The sequence below is a fragment of the Pollachius pollachius genome (genome assembly GCF_949987615.1).
Source record: "Pollachius pollachius genome assembly, chromosome: 19".
NCBI classification, from domain to species: Eukaryota; Metazoa; Chordata; class Actinopteri; order Gadiformes; family Gadidae; genus Pollachius; species Pollachius pollachius.
The window spans coordinates 9303718-9323467 of NC_136952.1; the positions used below are offsets into that span (position 1 = coordinate 9303718).

General features: G+C 50.0%; 1 protein-coding gene across 4 annotated transcripts in view; it reads right to left on the minus strand.

Moving 5' to 3' along the window:
• The window catches only part of pald1a (phosphatase domain containing paladin 1a), a 41572-nt gene that overhangs the window by 13970 nt on the left and 7852 nt on the right, over window positions 1-19750 (minus strand). For 3 of the 4 annotated variants that reach the window (XM_079756471.1, XM_079756470.1, XM_079756472.1), the window contains exons 2-18: window positions 19016-19213; window positions 18507-18609; window positions 17718-17897; window positions 16735-16899; window positions 16199-16359; window positions 15524-15599; window positions 14275-14429; window positions 13762-13858; window positions 13554-13658; window positions 13298-13393; window positions 13076-13210; window positions 12347-12463; window positions 11260-11439; window positions 10475-10672; window positions 9572-9712; window positions 9275-9346; window positions 7912-8052 (exon numbers count right to left, since the gene is read on the minus strand). In XM_079756471.1, coding sequence (XP_079612597.1) covers window positions 7912-8052; window positions 9275-9346; window positions 9572-9712; window positions 10475-10672; window positions 11260-11439; window positions 12347-12463; window positions 13076-13210; window positions 13298-13393; window positions 13554-13658; window positions 13762-13858; window positions 14275-14429; window positions 15524-15599; window positions 16199-16359; window positions 16735-16899; window positions 17718-17897; window positions 18507-18609; window positions 19016-19200 — 2307 coding nt within the window. In that variant the 5' untranslated portion in view covers window positions 19201-19213. The remainder of the gene's footprint in view (window positions 1-7911; window positions 8053-9274; window positions 9347-9571; window positions 9713-10474; window positions 10673-11259; window positions 11440-12346; window positions 12464-13075; window positions 13211-13297; window positions 13394-13553; window positions 13659-13761; window positions 13859-14274; window positions 14430-15523; window positions 15600-16198; window positions 16360-16734; window positions 16900-17717; window positions 17898-18506; window positions 18610-19015; window positions 19214-19750) is intronic. The other variant, XM_079756473.1, reaches the window with a different exon arrangement.

Sequence of the window (19750 nt, forward strand, 5' to 3'; positions counted from 1 at the left end):
GACGCGCACACTATGGAGTGGTCTGTCTGTTTGACATATGGTGCCAATTACCAGCTGATGGGGTTGCGGAGGTAAAAAGGCCAATCGGAGTTCCCAGTGTTGGTCCCTCCCACCCAGGTTCACACAAGCAGCCATTCATCCGTCTGTGTGCAGGAAACCTTTCAGCACCCCGATCGCTGCTACACCCCGACATGTCAACGGAGGACGACTGGATGTGGCAACTAGTATTCTGCGGTTCGATACCCGCAGAAGGAGACGGAGGGATGGGCACGTACAGTCTCCTACTCTGCAGCTTTTCCTTCCTTCTATTCTTCACCGATTAGGAATCCTTCCCATTTGAAATCATTCCCTTGTGCCTGTCTTTAAATCTCTTCAACCTCTTTTTCAAAAGAAAATAATTATAAAGATAACTCATGCTGATCATTCTAGGATTGTATTTCTGCTTTCCTCAGAATTCTCCCCTCGGTCTAGCGGCCATTCGTGCATATTGGCAGGAGCTATAAATCTCAGTCACAGTGCCGAAGCCATCTCCGGCAGCATCGGTCTCACGTCTTTCCGAGCAGATTGCCACGAGAACAGGCAACAATGAAGCCCATGAGGCTGCTTTTGTCAGTTTAATTTCCTGTTTCTGATAGTGCAAGCGAGCGATCCTTAACAACACCTTGTCTCTGGTGACCTGCTCCTCTGAATGCAGCTTCATTGCTTATTTTTTTTATTACTAAAACGTAGGTTCAACTAGCAATTTTCTATCCTCACAGCTCCTTTCAGTCATACCACTTCTCTTGATAATACTCTCATATTTACTCTAGAAGGTGATTTTCTACCCAAGGGCACATTCAAATGGTTTGGGCATTGCTAAAGCAGCATATTATTTTGGTCGCCGAATCCCAGCACTATTGACTGAAACCTACTGATGAATGTCTTCTGCAGAAACAAATCAATCATAGTTGGAAAGCACGAAGAAGAAACAAATAAAAGATGACTACATGCTGATTCCATCAGTGGATGGCATTCATAAGCCAAAAAAAAAGAGAATCTTTTGTTTTTAGATCCTCCGAAACAGTTACCTGCATTAGTTTGTAATGGAATCACCATCTCTGAATACTTTTACACCAGCTATTGAGGGCAATTTTTAGGTAATGGCATAGAAGTGTTTAATAATAAGGGCGGGGGGGTAGACAGCTAACAAATAGCCCAACTAAGATTTTGAACACACTGGGTTGTATTCCCAAGAATCCCAGCCACTAGTCATAATCATTATAGAATAATAAAAATGAAAACCCGACAGTAAACAGCTCGAGGACCTCCAGTTATCACTGGTAATTTAAATTGTGATTAACATAAATCAGGAAAGGAAATGTCAGAAACACTTGGTGCGTTTCTCAGGAAAAAGAGCATTAAAGCGTCCGTTGGGATAAATACTCCACAGCCATTACATTTCACATCGCAACCCATCATAAGTTGACAGAAAACAATTATGATATATTATAGGAAACTAGTAGCCTACTGCCGACAGTTTTCTAAGGTTGCACTTAAGAGTTGTTAACACAAATTTCAAACTGTCCTCACTGCTTCTGTGAAGTTCCCAGAGCAAGGAGACGGCATAGCTCAAATGGCTGGCATTTCATTGGGGCTTGGAGCCTAGGGTTTGAGCGCTGGGCCTTTTTAAAGGCCCACCACAGCTGCTCCCAGAATCTGCTTACATGCGAAAGAAGCTAAACGTTCATTTATTATTCCTGGTCTCTCGGGCCTGGAGGAAATAATATATTTAAGTCGCAATGTGTAACATTTCGAGTAAGTCGTAGCTTAAAATGACCTGGAAGGTTGTAGTCAATTCTGATACTGATTTCAATAATGTTATCAATAAAATCACATCCTTTGAATGAGATATTCTACAAATAAGAAATGATGGCCGGTCCGTACCTCTCTTTGTTGTCTCTTTTGACACTCACGAAACCCATCCGGGTCTCGCCAGCCGAGCTACGCTAGTTATCTTATCACAGTTGCACCGCCAGTTTTTTTGGTAGCCCCTCCCGCCTAATAACTGGGAGGGGCTCAATCTTACACATTGTGACTTTAATAGTCAAGGCAAGGAGGAGGAGAGCGATTCCTCACAGTAGTAGTAATGCCACAAGTAAAAAGGCAAAAAATAAAAAAGTGAGAATGGGCAGGTCAGAGGCCAGGGCAAGGGGGCCAGGCCAGAGTTAGTTCAGAAATGCCGGGGCAAGGGGCCATGGGCTGAGACATATGATATGCTCATAATGCATCTCTGAAGTCCTCCACAGAGAGAGCACGGTCCGGCAGACAGCAAGGACGACTGGGTGTAGCCCAAGAACCACGGCCATTAGTTAAAATTGTTTTTTGACAGCCTACACAAAAGCTGGGTAATGTTTTCATCAGTGGTGCGAAACAACAAGAAACAATGACATCTGTTTGGACTCTGTTGTCCCTCCAAGGAAAACATTTAATGGATAGTTTGTTGTTGGTAGTGGGAAAAGATGAAAGCACAACAATGATGAAAGAACCCTTAAGCTGGAAATAGCGCTAACTAAAGTTGTGGAATCGTCCGATTTTTGACAACTGCCATTTTCTGTCATCCATCAGTCTGTTACGGTTTGTGTTTTTATTTATGTATGGAACTTAAAAGGAAAAAAATATATTTTCCTTTCCATCGTTTGAGCACCAGTACCAGCAACATGCTTCAAGATCAATTCCACTCAAATGACCCTGAAAAGCACTATAAAATTCCCCACCACCAAAACATAACTCTGAACCAGGAAAAACAGAAAACTCTGGCATCCTAATGCATGCTGCTCTGGTTCATGGACAATTCACCTCCAGTCTGAAGGGTGGTCTTCCTGGGTAGTCCCACCTGTTCTCCCTGGCCTCCGCCCCACAGAAGCTCCCTCAGGATGCGTCCTCATGCCCTCTCTCCGCCCCCAGCCCCCGCCCCATCGGGGTCCGAGCATATGAAATACTGTCTGAAGTTTAAAAGCACGGCGAGCTGCGAGACAAATCCCTGTCTGAGCTGGTCGTCAACAGGCCGCCCAGCCTCATTGCCTCCGTGCACCTGCCGAAATGTTTTCTCCCTCCAAAAAAACTAACTGGAATTGCAATTCAAGCAGAATAAGTTATTTGGTGGGTGAACCGCTGTCAATATTGCCGTTGGCACAGGCATGTGAAGAGGTGGGGAATCGCGCCTAAAAAAAACAACAACATACTGCAGCAGCAGTAGCCCCCCTCGCTTTCCTGTCGTCCACCCTGCGCTCGACTGAGAGACTCTTTTCAGGCGCAGCCGGGGGGCCCCCTACACACACACACACACACACACACACACACACACACACACACACACACACACACACACACACACACACACACACACACACACACACACACACACACACACACACAACTCATCTTCCACTGCTGCCAATTCAGAGCCTACGTTAGCTTCAGGGTGGGGGTTAGGGCAACTTGTGCCATGTTTCCCTTGGCCATTTTCAGACCGACACCTCCTAATTAACCCACTTATATTCCTAATAAGGAGAGAAGAGATCTGGCAAACACAACATGGACACCCTGACAAATGAAGTGCCTGACGCTCAATGACCAAACAAGGCTGGAACGCGGAAAGCCTTGCGAGACCTTCGGGCCGTTAGGACTCTCACTTCACTTATCTCTCCCCTGATCCGTTAATCTAGGATCGAGCAGTCCCACGAAAGGCAGAGCTCCCAGGGGAAGAAGGCACAGAGCCTGGGTCGGAAACCAAATAACTGCATGGAGCGGAGCGGTTTGCTGGTTTGTTACCCAGTAGTGCTTGCGAAGAAAACTAATTTGCTGGGAGTGGATGAGGCTTTCAGGAGGGAGGTTTCAATAAGTGTGCTTGTACAGTGGCCAGACTACACAGGGTTGATGTGAAACCTTTACAGATACTTCTGCTCCGAGTTTGTCTCTGTCAATTACACGCTAACAGATCTTCGCCCCGGGCAACATGACTGGTCGAAACCAAACTTGAAGGGAAAGAAAGTGAAACACCAAGTTAACACAGATTTCAGCTTGTCTTCCATCGGTTTGGAGATAGTCGGACTACATATCCATCATTCTTTCTAACCCCTTGTTGGGTTGATAGTTCTGTGGGGGGGGGGGGGGGGGGGGGGGGAGGCATCTGGCTGGCTTGCCCCCACCAAAACCTCAACTATTTGGAGGTTTGAGATCTTTGAGTCCCCCTCCTCCACCCCTCTCTTCAAGAGGTTGCTGCTACCTTTCGTCAGAAAAACCTGCTCGCAGCATTCTCCCCTTCCTAAAAAAATGTTTCCACAGCCCCGTCCAAACCATGAGGGCCCGTCTTTACACAGTGCGACTTGCGTCCGTCGAAACTCCCGCCAGAGCGCTTTTCATGGTGCCTTCCCGAATTGGAGATAGGGGAAAATAAATCGATAGGAAAAAGTCGGGGGGGGGGGGAAAAACATCTTCCCTTTGTTGCAGAAGTTTTGGAAAACATGCATTTATGTCTGGCACTCAGAGAGATGGAATGGTGTATGTGAACGTGAATGTGAATGTGTGTGTGTATGTGTGTGTGTTGGGTCAGCCACTGTGCTCCATGCCGTTTCCTCCACATTATAAGGGAGAAGAGGGAGGAGAGACGCTACGGAGGGTTTCCGACCATTTCCACCAGTAATAACCCCCAGAAGGACTTTAATACCATTTGGTAGAGCTTCCCGTCTAGAGGTAAGCAACAGTGTGGTCAAAGAGTGTTTTGTGTATGTGGGTGTCCGCTACTAAGCGCGACGCCATCAGGAGTAGAAAAATCAGTTAACCAGCAGGTAACACGATGCAGCGCTGGGCTCCAGATTATATTTCACTATTCATGGATTTATAAGATTAGAAGCAAAATAACAAGAAAAAGTGGAATGTGATTTACAAAAAAAAATGAAGTTGGATGGCAGGGAGTGGAAAATAGTGCAGAATGGAAACAGTTGAAGTGCAGAAAAACGTAAAAAACGAACGCAGAGAGGTTTAGATTACGTGAGGCTTCTTCCGAGGCCGTCTTGTTGGGAGTTCACAGGGCACCCCACGCAAAGCAGAAGCAACACAAAGCTACTGTTAGAATAACATCACAACGCACACAAAAGCCCATCAAAGGGGGCTGGACAAATAGATAGAGGTGGAGGACACAGAGGGCAACACAAAGGCTTGACAATTGGAAGAATAAATGGATAAAAGAATGAATCAATCAATTCATTCATTCATTCCTTATCATGGGGCTTCTGGGGCTGATCCCTGAGGAGGTGAAGGAGGCCCGAGGAAATAGGAGGAAGAGGAGGGGGGGAGCAGGCCCTAGAAGGGAGGAAGAGGAGGAGGGGAGCAGGCCCAAGAAGGGAGGAAGAGGAGGGGGGGAGCAGGCCCAAGAAGGGAGGAAGAGGAGGGGGGGAGCAGGCCCTAGAAGGGAGGAAGAGGAGGGGGGGAGCAAGCCCTAGAAGGGAGGAGAAGGAGGCCCAGAAGAGAAGAGGGGAGGAAGCCCAAGGAGAGAGGAGGAGGAGGAGGAGGAGGAGGAGGAGGAGGAGGAGGAGGAGGAGGAGGAGGAGGAGGAGGAGGAGGAGGAGGAGGGGGGAGCAGGCCCAAGGAGGGGGGAGGAGGAGGAGGAAGAGGCCCAAGAAGAGAGAGGGGTAGGATGCCCAAGAAGAAAGGGGGAGAGGGGAGGAGGCCCAAGAAGAGCGGAGGAGGTCCAAGAAGCGAGGAGGAGGTCAGAGAAAAGAGGAGAATAAAGGAGGCCCAAGAAGAGAGGAGAAGGTCATGGAAGAGATGAGGAGGAGGAAGGAGGCCCAAGAAGAGCGGAGGAGTGCCAAGAAGATAGCAGGAAAAGATAGGCCGTAGGGGAGGGGAGGAGGTCCAAAAAGGAGAATAAGGAGAGGCGTAGTGTGTGCTGTGTGCCATTTGCATGCAGGACGTTGTACTTGACACCTCCACCGGTAATGGAAGGACGTAATGCATCCACTGGGACACAGGGCGGGGTGGGGGGGGGGGGTGGGGGTGTTAAGTCTGCTGGATCACAGCCCCCAAAACACACACCCATCCCCTCCTTCCATCCCTCTCTGCCCTTTGAGATCCAGTGGACGGTCTAATGGTCTAGTGTAAATACATTTTTCTCCATTGAAGACACATTTTCCGACCACTGTCAGGAAGAAACGGCAGCGGAGAGGGAGTGGAGTGGGTGGGCAGGGTGGGCGGGGGCAGGGGGTTACGTGAGGAAAGAAGTCCCCCCCCTCCTCCTCCCCCAACGTCCCCCGCGTGCATCAGCCCTGACCCGGACACCATCCACAGCACTGCTCTGCAGAGCACTGGGCGCATCTGGCACTGTTTATCACCTGGCCCCGCCAGCCCTTGGAGGAAGAGGGGCCCCGGGGCCCGATGGAACACAGTGCCAGTCTGGGGTCCTCCGGGCACAACACGCGCTCAGTCTCAACCCCTGCGGAAGCGACTCCTAATACACACGCGCAAACAAACGCACACGGTTTGATTCGAACCCAAAGCACACAGGAACGGAATGTGCTCTTTTTCTACGGTTCCGATGGACGGGTGAAGGTACTCGGGTTTTAAGATCACACAGCGCCTCGCAGGAATATAACACACTTGATCAATGAATCCGATTACAGTTGAACTGGTCTCTGGTCAGCCATGGGGAAACGTGGGCGCAGTCAACGCTGCGCTCGCCGCGCTACGGGCCCCAGAGAGGTACCAGAGATTTAGCATTAAACAACAAAAACATAAGAAGCGTCCATGCATCTCGCCTGCTGCAGCGCTGCGGGACCGTTTAACGAGTTAATCCATAAAAAGATCACAACGTCAGGGATTACAACAGCGAATTTCCTATCAGGGGGGGGGGGGACTGAGAAGCAGTTTGAGTCCACCAGAGCAAAAACACATGGGGAGCGAAAAATGATGAAAAAAAAAAAGAGAGACGGGGAAAAAAAAAACACAACAAAAGGGAGCTGCCGGACAATGAGGGCCATTTATATTGTAGAGACGGGGCCGGCTACCTCCAACGCATTAGCAGGGCCGCTGGTGCACAGCGGCACGCTGATTGCGGCTCCACATTACAAATTGCAGAGCACTCAGGCCCCGGTGGACGTCACACATACAAGGAGGACAAAGAGAGGCAGACCCCTCAGCATCCCAGTGAGCTCAGCATAGAAACAAGTTATACATAACCGTCGTACACACCGATAATATTGAAGGCATGAACGGAACATTTGAAATGATGGTGAATCATTGGCCGACCGAATAGCACCCATACGCCACCACTGCCATCTCAAGTATTGGCTATTTCCTAACTGTTGCATTAGCAGACTCATATTCTGAACGTGTGCACTTTGACCCCCGTGACAGAATCGTTTTCTGATGGGCTGGTGGCTTATACAGTATGAACTGGTCGCGAGGTGTTTTTCCATGTTATTATCGCCATCTGTGGGACATATGCGGTAGTGCACTTGACACGTCAAAGAGGCTTCCAGTATGGCATCAAATGGTTATGAAAATTGATTCTAAAATTTTCGTTTTTAGAGAGAGAAATTAAAGATAAGCCATGTTCGTTTGTTTTAGTTCTCACGCGTCCATTAGTCGGCCCCTACTTTAACACCCTGTGTGAAGTTGACGTTGACCATATCTACCGCATAGCGAAATCACAAGTGTCCACCTCGAGGCCTGATGGACAGATACCTACCACCTGAAGCCTACCAGCCCAACCACTGGACTGTGCCAACCGGTGGGCTGATCTAAAGCAGCAAAAATGTCAAATCAGACCACTATAAGTCTCATGTACCTCAGCTGATTCAATGTCGCGCTTGCAGCATACACGTTGAGCGCCCTTCACACTGCATGGGCGATGGGCCCAGGGCTGTCTGTCTGTACCTGTCTGTAGGTGCTGATGATGTTCTCCCTCAGGTGGTAGTGCATGGGGGTCATGGTCTCGCTGACCGAGTCCAGCGCCATGTCCACCTCCCTCTTCATGCGGTGGCCGTCGGGCAGCCGGCGCACCAGCTGCATCACCACCTGAGAGGCCACGGACAACCAGACGGCACGTCAGCGAGGGGTTTAAACGCTGCAAACGCTGGTTCAGGAGATAGTCAGGGTACACACACACACACACACACACACACTTTATTCCAAAACACATTATAATACCATGACTGCATACATTTCTTACATACATGCTCTACAAGTTGAACTAGACAGGGCCACAATGCTAGGCTTCTACTGGGAGTGTACACACTTTTAATTGGAGAATTATTATGCATGGTTTTACTTTTTCAGCATTTCAAAAGTCAAGAGTTCTGTTTGTGCCCTAGACGGTCAATACCAAGCCCTCAGTCCGACCCACAACATGGCCGACCCAGATCTTAAGGGCGGCACTGGCATTGGACTCATGACCTACATCGAGTGCCCTGTTTATGTGTGGGTCAAACTGAAGGTGGGGAGAGGCGTGTGGTTTGCAGCGTTGCGCTAATTGATAACACAAATGAACTCGATACACACGCCAGCACAATTCATACGTGAACTTCGATGGCAGACCGTAGTGCTGGCCGTAGCCGAGCTGCCAGCTGGTGAATAGCCACGGCGGCTGGCAGACCTGACAGAAAACAGAGGACGGAACAGGCCTCCAGGGCAAGAACACCGTGCCGCAACCAAGGATGTTTGCCAGCGCGCCAGGAGCCGTGACACTGGCGAGTGGCCCTCAGCGGCATCCCCACGGCCGCCGTTTATAATCTGATGGGCTCGGGAGTGAAGCCGCCGACACGCTAAACAGAACTAAGAATAACCGAGTGGGAATAACAGAGAGAGATCCGCTGTGGACATATCAGGGGGAAAGATTCAACCTCCGACCCTGTGGCTGGTAACCACGGGGACGTTGCCGAGGCGATGTGATGTGATGTTACCGTTGGGGTGGACGGGGGTGACAACGGTGGCATCACGTCACATCGCCTCGGCAACGTCCCCCAACCATCTGACCTTCTGATGGCACCAGTTAAGAGATTTGTGTGTGTGTGTGTGTGTGTGTGTGTGTGTGTGTGTGTGTGTGTGTGTGTGTGTGTGTGTGTGTGTGTGTGTGTGTGTGTGTGTGTGTAATTCATGCAAACATTCTCAAACACACAACACTGTGCTAGTGGCTGCAGCCAGTATTCATTAAATATAAATTGCACACACAGACAGACAGACAGACAGACAGACAGACACACACAGAGCAGTAAACAGAAGCCACGGGGGGGCTACCCACCTCAAACTCTCCCTTTGTGTACTTGGCGTCGGGAACGCTCACAATCTCATCGTCGCCAAACTCAGGAAATCCCTGCAGGGCAGAGGAATGCATCGGCGGGTTCAATTTCATGCAGAGTTCAATTCCCAAACACCCGACGGTACCGCTACAATTCCTTCAAAAAGATGCATAATGGAAATAACAGCAGGCGGTGGGGAATGTATTATTATTTTTTTGGTTGGACGTCCTTCCTGATAATTGAAATAACAGAGGGGTGATGGCTGGAATGTGTTGTTGGACGCCGGCCGCCGCGCGTACGTTAAAGTGCCAGAGAGTGAGGGCGGCGACCACCACGGCGGTGGTGGTGCGGCCGCGGCCGCTGGAGCAGTTGAAGACGAAGGCGGCGCGCGAGTCCTCTGCCAGGGCCATCTTCATGGCCTCCATCAGCTTGTCAAAGTCCTGAAGCCAAACCGACACACACACACACACACACTTTTTAGGACAATGTATTCATATCATAGCATGGGTTTTCGTCCTTCTCAGAAAGAAAAATAGTATTGAATGAAATAATTCCAAAAGACAAACGTGGCATTTATAACCTCTCCAATCTTAAACCATTTATTTTGAGCGGTTTTATGAATGTATAATAGAAAGAATAGTTCAGTTGGAACTTCCAAACCGGCCTTCCAACTTGGACGGCAGGGTTGGATACTATCAACTATCGCCACTAGAGGGCGTAAAAGGCTTTATTATCGCCCTCCCATTGCCTGCAAGCTAGATCCTCCAAACGACTGTGTGAAGGATTTTGAATTTGTGATATATTTCAAAGCCAAACGGGAAACTGTGTGGATAATCATGTTACGACTGATCATAATGTTGCTTAGTATGAGGGGCAATATTATGATCAGCACAAGCCATAAGTGACATCAATGTGATTTAGTGGTTAAATTGTCACATCTCCTTTACAAACCTCATGTCACAATCTCAAAAACCACCGTCTGTTTCACAGGAAACAAGCGGTCAACCAACGATACATTCGACGCAACCGTTGCATCATGAAGACCTATCCGTCTCCGGGGTGTTTTTGCAACCACTCCCTAACAAAAAGAAACGTCCGCCTGCGTGATTTGGATGTGTGCGTGGGCCGACCTTGACCGAAAAAAAAGAACACACTTCCAGCCAGAGATGAGTACTGAACAGGACCCCCCCCCCGAGCCCTACCTCCTCTCTGGGGGCGCTGCACTCGGGCAGCGGGATGCGTCGGAAGAGCAGCCCCGGGTGGGTGCTCTTGTGCTGGGTGAAGGCCTCTCGCACCGTCCGGCAGCTCTTGAACATCTTCATCTGCTTGTCCTGCTCCAGGGTGACCTCCAGCCACTTCTGGGCCTGCAGCACCTCCTCCTTCAGAGACAGCTCCAGTTTCTGTTCGGGGCGGGGGTCATTAACGATACCAGTTACTATCTGGTAAAGCTGCTTTCAACCCTACCCCCCCCGTCCCCCCTCGCAAGAACGCTTATGTGAAATGTGTGTAATGTCTTTGTTCATGGACGGACGCATCCCACGCATGTGGGATTATAGCCCGCTATCGATCGTATATCGTCAAACAATTATTAAATATAACGGAATAATATCCTATTTTCCATTCCATATTTTCAGGCCAGTTTTGCCTTTATAGAGAGGACAGTGAAGGTAGACAGGAAGGTGGTTTGAGAGAGGGGGAACGATCCCATGAAGTGAAGGACCACATGCTGGAATTAAAACCAGCGACTCGAAGAGACGTTTTATATTCCTCCACTGATGACAGACTTTTATATTCTCTGGAATAAATCCCAGTGGTCCTTCCTCAACCTTTCTTTGTCTCATCAGTGAATCTTTTTGAATTACCGCCCCCACGATTGCAATACGTCATCAACACACAATAGCATCAAACGGGTGAATATCCAAAACATGACACAAACTACACAAAAATGACCACTTCCATTGACTTTCTGGAGCTGCTTCCCCCTCACCTCGATGAGGGCGGGGTCCGCGGAGGGCAGGGCGATGTGCTGCTCCAGGCTGGACGGCTCCCGCGGGGTGAACACCTGGCCGTTGCCCTCCAGCACCAGCTCCTCCTGCAGGTTGACCCACAGCACCGTGCTGTGCTTGCGCTTCTCGTCCGTCAGGTGGGCCAGCACTGCGGCCGTGGCCTGCGGAAGGCGCTCAGACTTTAGGGGCGGAGGGGCGCGTTGTCACGCGAAAAGCCGCGACACGACGTGCCTCGCGAGGAGAACGGCGCGACGGGACAACAAGGAAAAAAAATGGTTTTCTGAACAGGGAATAGGGAATCACGGCGGTACAATTCAGAGGCAGGCCTAAAGGTTTAAAAAAGAGAATTGAGAGAATTGAAGCGTCAATTCTCACCACTTCTGAGAAGTGTCATAACAAACAAAAAAAACTAAAAAGCAAAAATATCAAAAAGAACGTAACGGTTTATTAATTTGTCTTAACGCTATTGGCAGATTGGGAGGCCCTCTGGCAGGCGATATGTGGAGGACCCTTAGAGAATAAAAGCTGCCTCCCAGGAGGTCTTGCTCCTCACCGTAGTGAACGACACGGAGGAATCAAACTCCTCAGGGGCCCCTCAGGGTCCATCAAGTGATATAGAAGAGATGACATGAGGGAAACCCCTCAAAGAGCAGGGGAGTGCATATGACACCTGATGCGAGTCGGGTATCATTTGAAGTCCAACCCGCCTCAACCCTGGCTCTCCATACATCTCCACAATCGCATAATGGAGTCAGAAATTGCGCGAGTTGAAATATTCAATGGGAGTGTGTGGAGCGCCGCAGGGAGGAGAATGATTACCTTTGACATCCCGATATGAATTCAGAGGTGCGCCGCGCTGCTCTCAACAGGCAAGAGGCATGACTCACAAACCCGCAGTGAGCCGAATAACATTACTTTATATAACCATGTTGGGTTAAACAAAGGGAGCTCTGGGAAGATCTCTCTCTCTCTCTCTCTCGTTATTTTTGCCCCACGTCATGGTGTGTGGGGGGGAGGAGGAAGATGGTGGGGTTGGGGGGGGGGGATATGGCTGCCAGCTGCCTGTACCTCAGATGTGGGCTGAGCCATCCCATAAACTGGCATCTTGGCCACGCGTCTGAAGTTGGCCACCTTCATCTCCTTCACCGTGCTGAGGACATCTGGTGCCAAGTACTCGTCAGCAACCTGCCAGGACACACGCACGCACGCACACACACACACACACACACACACACACACACACACACACACACACACACACACACACACACACACACACACACACACACACACACACACACACACACACACACACACACACACACACATTACAATAAATATAAAGACTAATCCCACCTGTGTTTTCCCTAAAAATAGCATATAGGAACGTTTACTTTGAAAATGAATCTGTTCCAGGACAAAATTCAACTTTATAGAGGATTTTAATGAGCACACCAAGGATTTTTTCGACTGGGCATCAAACACAAGATCCCGCCTATACAATCTTGCCCCAACTGGTACATAATATCAGACAACACACTGAAAAGAATCCACCTCACCGCTTGATGAGTCGTTTATACTGAAAGGGATGGACAACAGAAATCTTTAATTGATTCTTATTTATACCATTAAGGTATATCAAGGTGTGCTTTAAGCAACATAAAATGACTCTCAAGCAAATCCATTGCATTCTGAAGTTATTGTTGTGTTCAAATGTTCCTACACTCAATCGTCCTTCCTTTTAATACAGAATACATCCATTGCATAACAGCAACAACAGAGTGCTGCACGACTCACCAGCACGCGCGCTCCTTTGGTGACCAGGTCAGCTGGAGCCGACAGCTCTGATAGGTCCATGCCGGCCAGCAACCGGTAGAGCCACGCGCGGCTGCACATCCACTGGCTGAAGGTACACGCGAACGCTAAAGGGTACTGGGTCACGATGCATATCAATATTAATTTTAACTCCGGGCCAAATACTTTTTTTTGGTTTCGAGGTTTTTCACTCCGATGCATTACCTGTTCGTGGAGGAATGCGTTGAAGACTATCAGGTAGAAGTATCGCTCCAAGCTCTGCATGGTCCGGTGAAGGAAATAGTCTTTGGTGCTGCTTCCCTGGCCGACGTTAACAGACATACGGGCGGAGTTAGCTCAGAATGTACGGTTTTGGCTGAGCCGTTGATGCTCTAAGCAAAATGGCTTTTCAGAAAAATGTGAAGGGTTCAAATATGCAAACAATTAAAACAACATTTATATTTTCTTTTCTCGCCCATACCTGAATTTGATAATCCTCCCCAAGCCCTTCCAGCTTGCTCTTGTTTTCGTAAATGGCCTCCTTGATGTTGTGCATCTCTGAACACAAGGCGATAGCGTGGTCAACCTTTCAGACACAGAAAAGCCAGTTGAAGCCAGAATACACAGAACCGATCCCACACGCACGTGCTGACGACAGTAGGAGGACACGTGTCGGTGCGTCACGCTACCTCCTCCATGATCTGCTGGCCGTTGTGCAGCTTGTCGATCAGGGACTGGATGACTCGCAGCAGTGGCTTGGGCTCCGAGGGGGCGAGGCCCTCCACCCTGGAACGCAAACACATACCCAGTCAGTTCTCCTCCTCCTCGCCGTTCAACACAGGTAACACACTTCATTGATTTAATTGATTATTACCATGGACTCCATGGACAATTGCTACAATTCTGGACCTCCAACTTTCAACTGAGTATACATTCAATTCAAATTCAATTTCAATTGTAGTGCTTTTTTCTTTGCAAAAGAACAACAAAACAAGCAGGATCTGATTACTCTAGCGCTTGCTGGATTATAACGATCGACCCGTAAATCTAATCATCATACTTTTGACTTCCTTTCGATTCGAATTTAAATTTGAGTGCAATTCAATTACGTATTAGAGTAAAAAATAAATCAAAGTTAAGCGCATTATCATTGTGATTATGAGTTACAAATAAACATGGAGGAGAGGTCGGGGCTTGGTTACTCTGGCAGTTCTTTGGAGGGGCCCCTCAGACGGTTCATGGCCAGGGTGCCCAGGATCATGGCCAGGTTGGTGCGGCCCACGCCCACCTGGCAGCTGAAGAGCAGGGCGGGGAGAGGCCTGGACTTGTCCCGGCCCAGGCCCAGACTGGGGCTCTCCTGGAAGAGCAGACAACAAAAGACAGGTGAAGAAGGAGGAGGAGGAGGAGGGCAGTTTCACAGCAGACCTAATGAGTGATCATCAAAGTGATCAGGCGATGGCTACGATGATGAGGTGATAACTGTGCTGCACTGTAAATGTGTCTCTGTTGCAGTACCAAGCACCCGCGGTTTTGAATGTTGTCACACACAAAAAAAAGATGTGAGGGGTGGTATGATTTCAATATTTTGGCAAGAGTCTGATTGGATGTGGGGCAGTACGTCGAAAGGCGAATGTCTCGGTTGAAGGCTTTTTCTGAACACACAAGTTTGTGTGTGCATGCGTGTGTGAGAAAGGTGTGAATGTCGGCAAGCGACCAAACATAGGCCCCCCGGGCTTCCCCTTTTCACCGCGGCTGCTGACGAGACAGAGCTAGGGCAAGACTACCACCTGACGCAGCCAAAAACGAAAAACAGAAGACAGGAAGACACGAAGACAGAAAGACGAACCACAGCACGATAAATAACGCAAACAATTGATGATATATCTTTTCACTTTCCCCAACAACTGCCAGGTTTATAACCACAGGGAACTGGACAGGGGGCTCACGGGGAAGTCGATTCCAACGACTTAAAAAGTACAAATAAAATTGGCAGTGAGTAGAATAAGCAAAAGACGAGGAGCATCCTGTGTGAGTGAAGGGCGAGATGGAAACCAGAACCGAGCGGCCAGGGCCCTGCGCACTCCGACTGTTCCTGACCCCTCAAAAGACCCCGGACGCCAACCCATCCCCGGCCTGGGAACTACGGACGCATCCATAACCGCCGGTGATGGATGGCGGACACAGACCCGATAAAAAACGAGACGGGTTAAGTCTGGTGTTAGCAGGAATCACGATTCCAAATCCAAGACATCATCCCCCCTATTTGTCTCACAGAGACGGTCCAGATGCCTTGCTCCAATTCCACCTATAAATCTCCTGTGAGAAGCACGTCCAAACTGAGGTTGTAAAAGCTGCAGCGTTGAATTAGTGCCTGCCGGAACCGAGCCAGAAAACACAAACCTTTCCTGTGGAGTGGTTTATGTCACAGTGGCTTACTGCATGCTCTCTTACCCTGAGTATCTTCACAAAGGCGTCAAAGTCCTCCTCCATCGGAGCGCCCTCACTAGGCAGTGGTAGGCGGTGGTACCTGGTGGAAGACCGGGACACTGATTTGTACACATCGCCGTTATGTAGGCCATGACACATGTGTAAACACTGAGCTGGGGCCCACTGCTGTCCACACGGCTCCCTCCCTCCGTCCCTGTGCTATTTACTATCCTCATGAGCTTTAAAAGGAAACCAGCGCTTCCATTCAAACCCCTCACCAGGGATGGCGGGAGGAATCTGGCTCAGAGAGAGGGAGAGCCGCCACTGTCTCCCCACTTCAACTTCCTTTCTTCTTATCGTCTTAATACAGGGATTGAGAGATAACAGTGGCTATATTAGTCCGTTATCTGATCTTATTCACCCATGACTGTACAGGGCTATACATGGGTCCTCAGGGAACTCCTAGCAAAAGGAAGTGACTCGTGGTGATTCAGAAATCCTCCCTGCCGTGGAAATGCAGCGGAGCTCGCTCCAAACCCTAACCGCCCGACGAGACTGCGATCGCTCCTCCAAACCCTGGTGCCCCCCCCCCCTCAACCCGCCTCCCTGCCCCCCCTCTCCATGGCGGGCGCCCCGCTACGCTCGGTTTATCGTTGCGCTTGATAGGAGGGCGGCGGCAGTGTGAACGACCCTCCGCACCTGTAGAGCGGCGCCGTGAACACAGGCCTCTTGTACACCTCCTCCGTCACGCGGATGTCCTCCTCGCACGCGATGTCCACCTTCTGCGGCTCGTCCTTGAAGAACTCGATGTCGCTGTACACGTAGAAGACGCCCTCGCTGAGACGGGCGAAGTCGTGCAGCTGGGGGGGGGGGGGGGGGGGGGGAGAGCGAGGGAGAGAGAGAGTCAGAGCAAAAGATGGCAAAGGATAGCAAAAAGTCACACAATTGTGTCCAAATCACATACATTCATGCATACATTATGGTAAATAGTAAATGGACTGCATTTATAAAGTGCTTTTCTAACAATCACCCATTCATACACGCATTCATACACCGACAGCTTGTCGGGAGCAGTTAGGGTACGGTGTTTTTCTGGAGGACACCTTGACATGGAGGAGGTGGGGATTAAACCAGTCAACCCGCTCTACCTCCTGAGCCACATGCCGCCATCATGGGGGCTTAGAAACTGACGGGAGGAGGTATGGGTTCAAAACAGAGCGTTGGGGGGGCTGTACCTCCTTCCTGATGACCAGCTCCAGTCCCTCCACCAGCTCCGCCCCTCCGTGCCCGCGGAGGTTCTCGTGGAGGTTCTCCTTTCCGCGGGGCGTGTACGGCACAAAGTTGTCCCCCTTGTGGAGGAACAGCACGGGCTCCTCGCGCACGCAGAGGAAGATCACTTCCTGGTGGGAAACGAGTCGACAAGACACACCATTAGGACACGTGTGACGGGGAACATAACCCCAGCCTTGTTTACCGAGACGGCCGCTTCGGCTGCCAGCGCCGCGACTCAAGGCTTAGTTATGGGTCCACGTCGACACAGTGCAAGGGAGTTTACGGACACATTAGGGACTTGCGGACCCTCCTTGCGTCCACCGCAAGGGTCTGATGTGTGCCTCCCCATAATTGTAACCTTGCGTCGAGGCGACGCCGCAGCAAGGGCTGCGATTGGTCCGCTCAATAAAACCTGACGCAGAACCAAAACAGTTCACGACTGCGTCGAAGCGTGGTCATTGTGTCGACGTGGAACCATAACTGAACCTTCAGCCTCCACTGAGGCTAGCGGGAGACACGCCATGGTCATCACGTATCAGCCGGGTTCAGGGATCTGAAACGGCCTCGGCGGGGATGTATGATTTGGTGCTGTATCATTTCAATGACGCTCTTTTTCCAGCTACCAAGAGCGGCGCATGGTTTGTCATTCCCCCTCTTCTTCCTTCCAGTGAGGCCACATGGCCGCGGCTCTGTTGACATTAGTTCTAAATCTCGGCCACCGCCAAGACTGAGCACTTGACTCCTCAAATATTTACACACAACACATGCACACGGGCCGCCAGGTCGCCTGCTAGCGCTGAAAAACAACCACCGCATAGGTCTGTCTGTAATGGGTGCATGTCGATTTGCCGTTCTGAAGAAACACTTAACACCTTATAATAAAATACATATTAAGGGGGGGAAAAAACAAAACAGACATACAGACAACAGGAAGATTGTGAGTCACCTCATGGCCTTGTGCATGAAGCCTCTGGAGGACCTGTTTGAAGCCGTTCAGGCTGGGCTGGCCCATCCCGTAGAGGGGGTGGGGTCCTTTCACCCGGCGGAAGTTGGGGGCCCCGTAGCTGCCCGTGGTGTTGAGGACGTCCGCCTTGCTGGGCACATCCTGCACCATGAAGTACTGCCCCTGTGAGTCACGAGAGAGCCGCTATCAGTGGGGCTGAGTGGGGGCTTTAGGCCAGGGAGGCAATCGCAGATTCTCATCAAAACACGGAGCCCGGCTAATGCCTGTGACCGTGTTGTGTGAGGATCTAGCGCCTGCCGTCCAGAGAGACAGCTTATTATTCAGGAATCTTGCTGATTTGGATCTATGTGTGGCTGTGCACACCGACACTCAAGGCTAGCCCCGGCTAAAACAATGAAAGCCTCGGACAATAAGAAGAAGCAGCCCCGATCGAGGGGGCCTGGGGGAGATCAAAGACCTCAGAGCAGGGGTGACAACGGCCCACGATGGCCGTCTCAGCTCATAAAGCCGCCGCATGACAATGTTCCCTGGCCCACTACGCAATTTGGACACGTGAATGTGAAAAGGGCCAGAGTAAAGACAGCTTTGGTGAATCCACGTTTCTTTTGGGGAACGAGGCCAAACAACTGACAGTGTGTATCCAAGAGGGATAGAGAACGAAGGGTAGAAGGAAAGAGAGTGAGGGAAAGAGAGAAGGAGAGAGAAAGAGAAAGAAAGCAAAATCTATGTCTATATCTGGACATAGATATAAATATGGGATGTTGGCCTTACCTGCACAAGATAGTGCTCGGGCATGGTGTCTGAGATCCGACCAACTTTGTAATTGGTCTTGAGAATGTCATCGTGTATTTGAAATTCCTGCCGGCAATTATACCTGCAGAGGCAAACAGGCTCAAATAAATATATAGATATACACACACGGAGAGAGAGAGAGAGAGAGAGAGAGAGAGAGAGAGAGACAGCCAGCGATGATGAGGGAGAGAAAGAGAGAGAGCCAGAGCAATTTAATTATCAGACTCTTGTTTGCTGCTGGCCCATGGTCCCATATCTCCCAAATCCTGGATTGACAAATGAGATGATAACAGAGACAAACACAGCGGCAGAGAGAAGGAGGGAGGGGGCGGGTGTTGGGTGGAGAAGGGGGGGGGCAGTGGGGGGTAGCATCACACTGATCAAAGACTGATAACACCCAATTGTGAGGACATGGATTCGGACATGTGGTGCCGTTTCATTGGTGGGCCGGGGGTGGTGGGGTGTAGGGGGGGGGGGGGGGGACTTACGTGATGACGACAGGTGCTACTTTGTTGGTGATAATGGACTTGGCCTTGTTGTTGTGGATGTTGACCGTCTGGAAGGAGCTAATGCTCAGAGAGTGCCTGCTGTCGGCCATCCCGTTGCCATGGACACACTCAAGTGGCGATGTGACGGAAACGGGTTGCGGCGCGGCGCTGGCAGTTGTACCCATGCTCCTCAAGCAGCTTTGGAAAAAGTAAAGAAAAAATGTTATGTATTAAAAAAACAAAACACTCACACACTGGACCAAAAAAAAAGAGACCAAAAATATATACGACAATGTGCATTTGTTTAAAAAACAAGCGGCAACCGTGACAACGTATTTGTCACGGGAAGTCCACTTGGATGGGCTGGATCCAATACAAGCGGAGCCGTGGAGAGCGACATCAGTCCATTACAGACAGCCACAAATATCCCAGCGATTTATTTTTGGCTAACGTTAGCCAACATGGCGACATCTTGGTTTCCTGGAGCTTTACACGTGTTATGTAAGTAATAAGTGTGACTGTATTTATATGTTAATCGTAGCCATGTTGATGTAGAGTTCAACCCCTCCCCCCCCCCTCTCCGTGCACACACACACCTCTGAACAATCAAGGCCGGAATCTTAAGTAGCAAGCCCCCCCCTCCCCCTCCAGACTCTAAGTAAACAGAGGGGCCTTGCAATGAGCTGGGCAGATAAACAAACGAGTCGTCCGGCCAGCTAGCCTCAGCAGGACCGC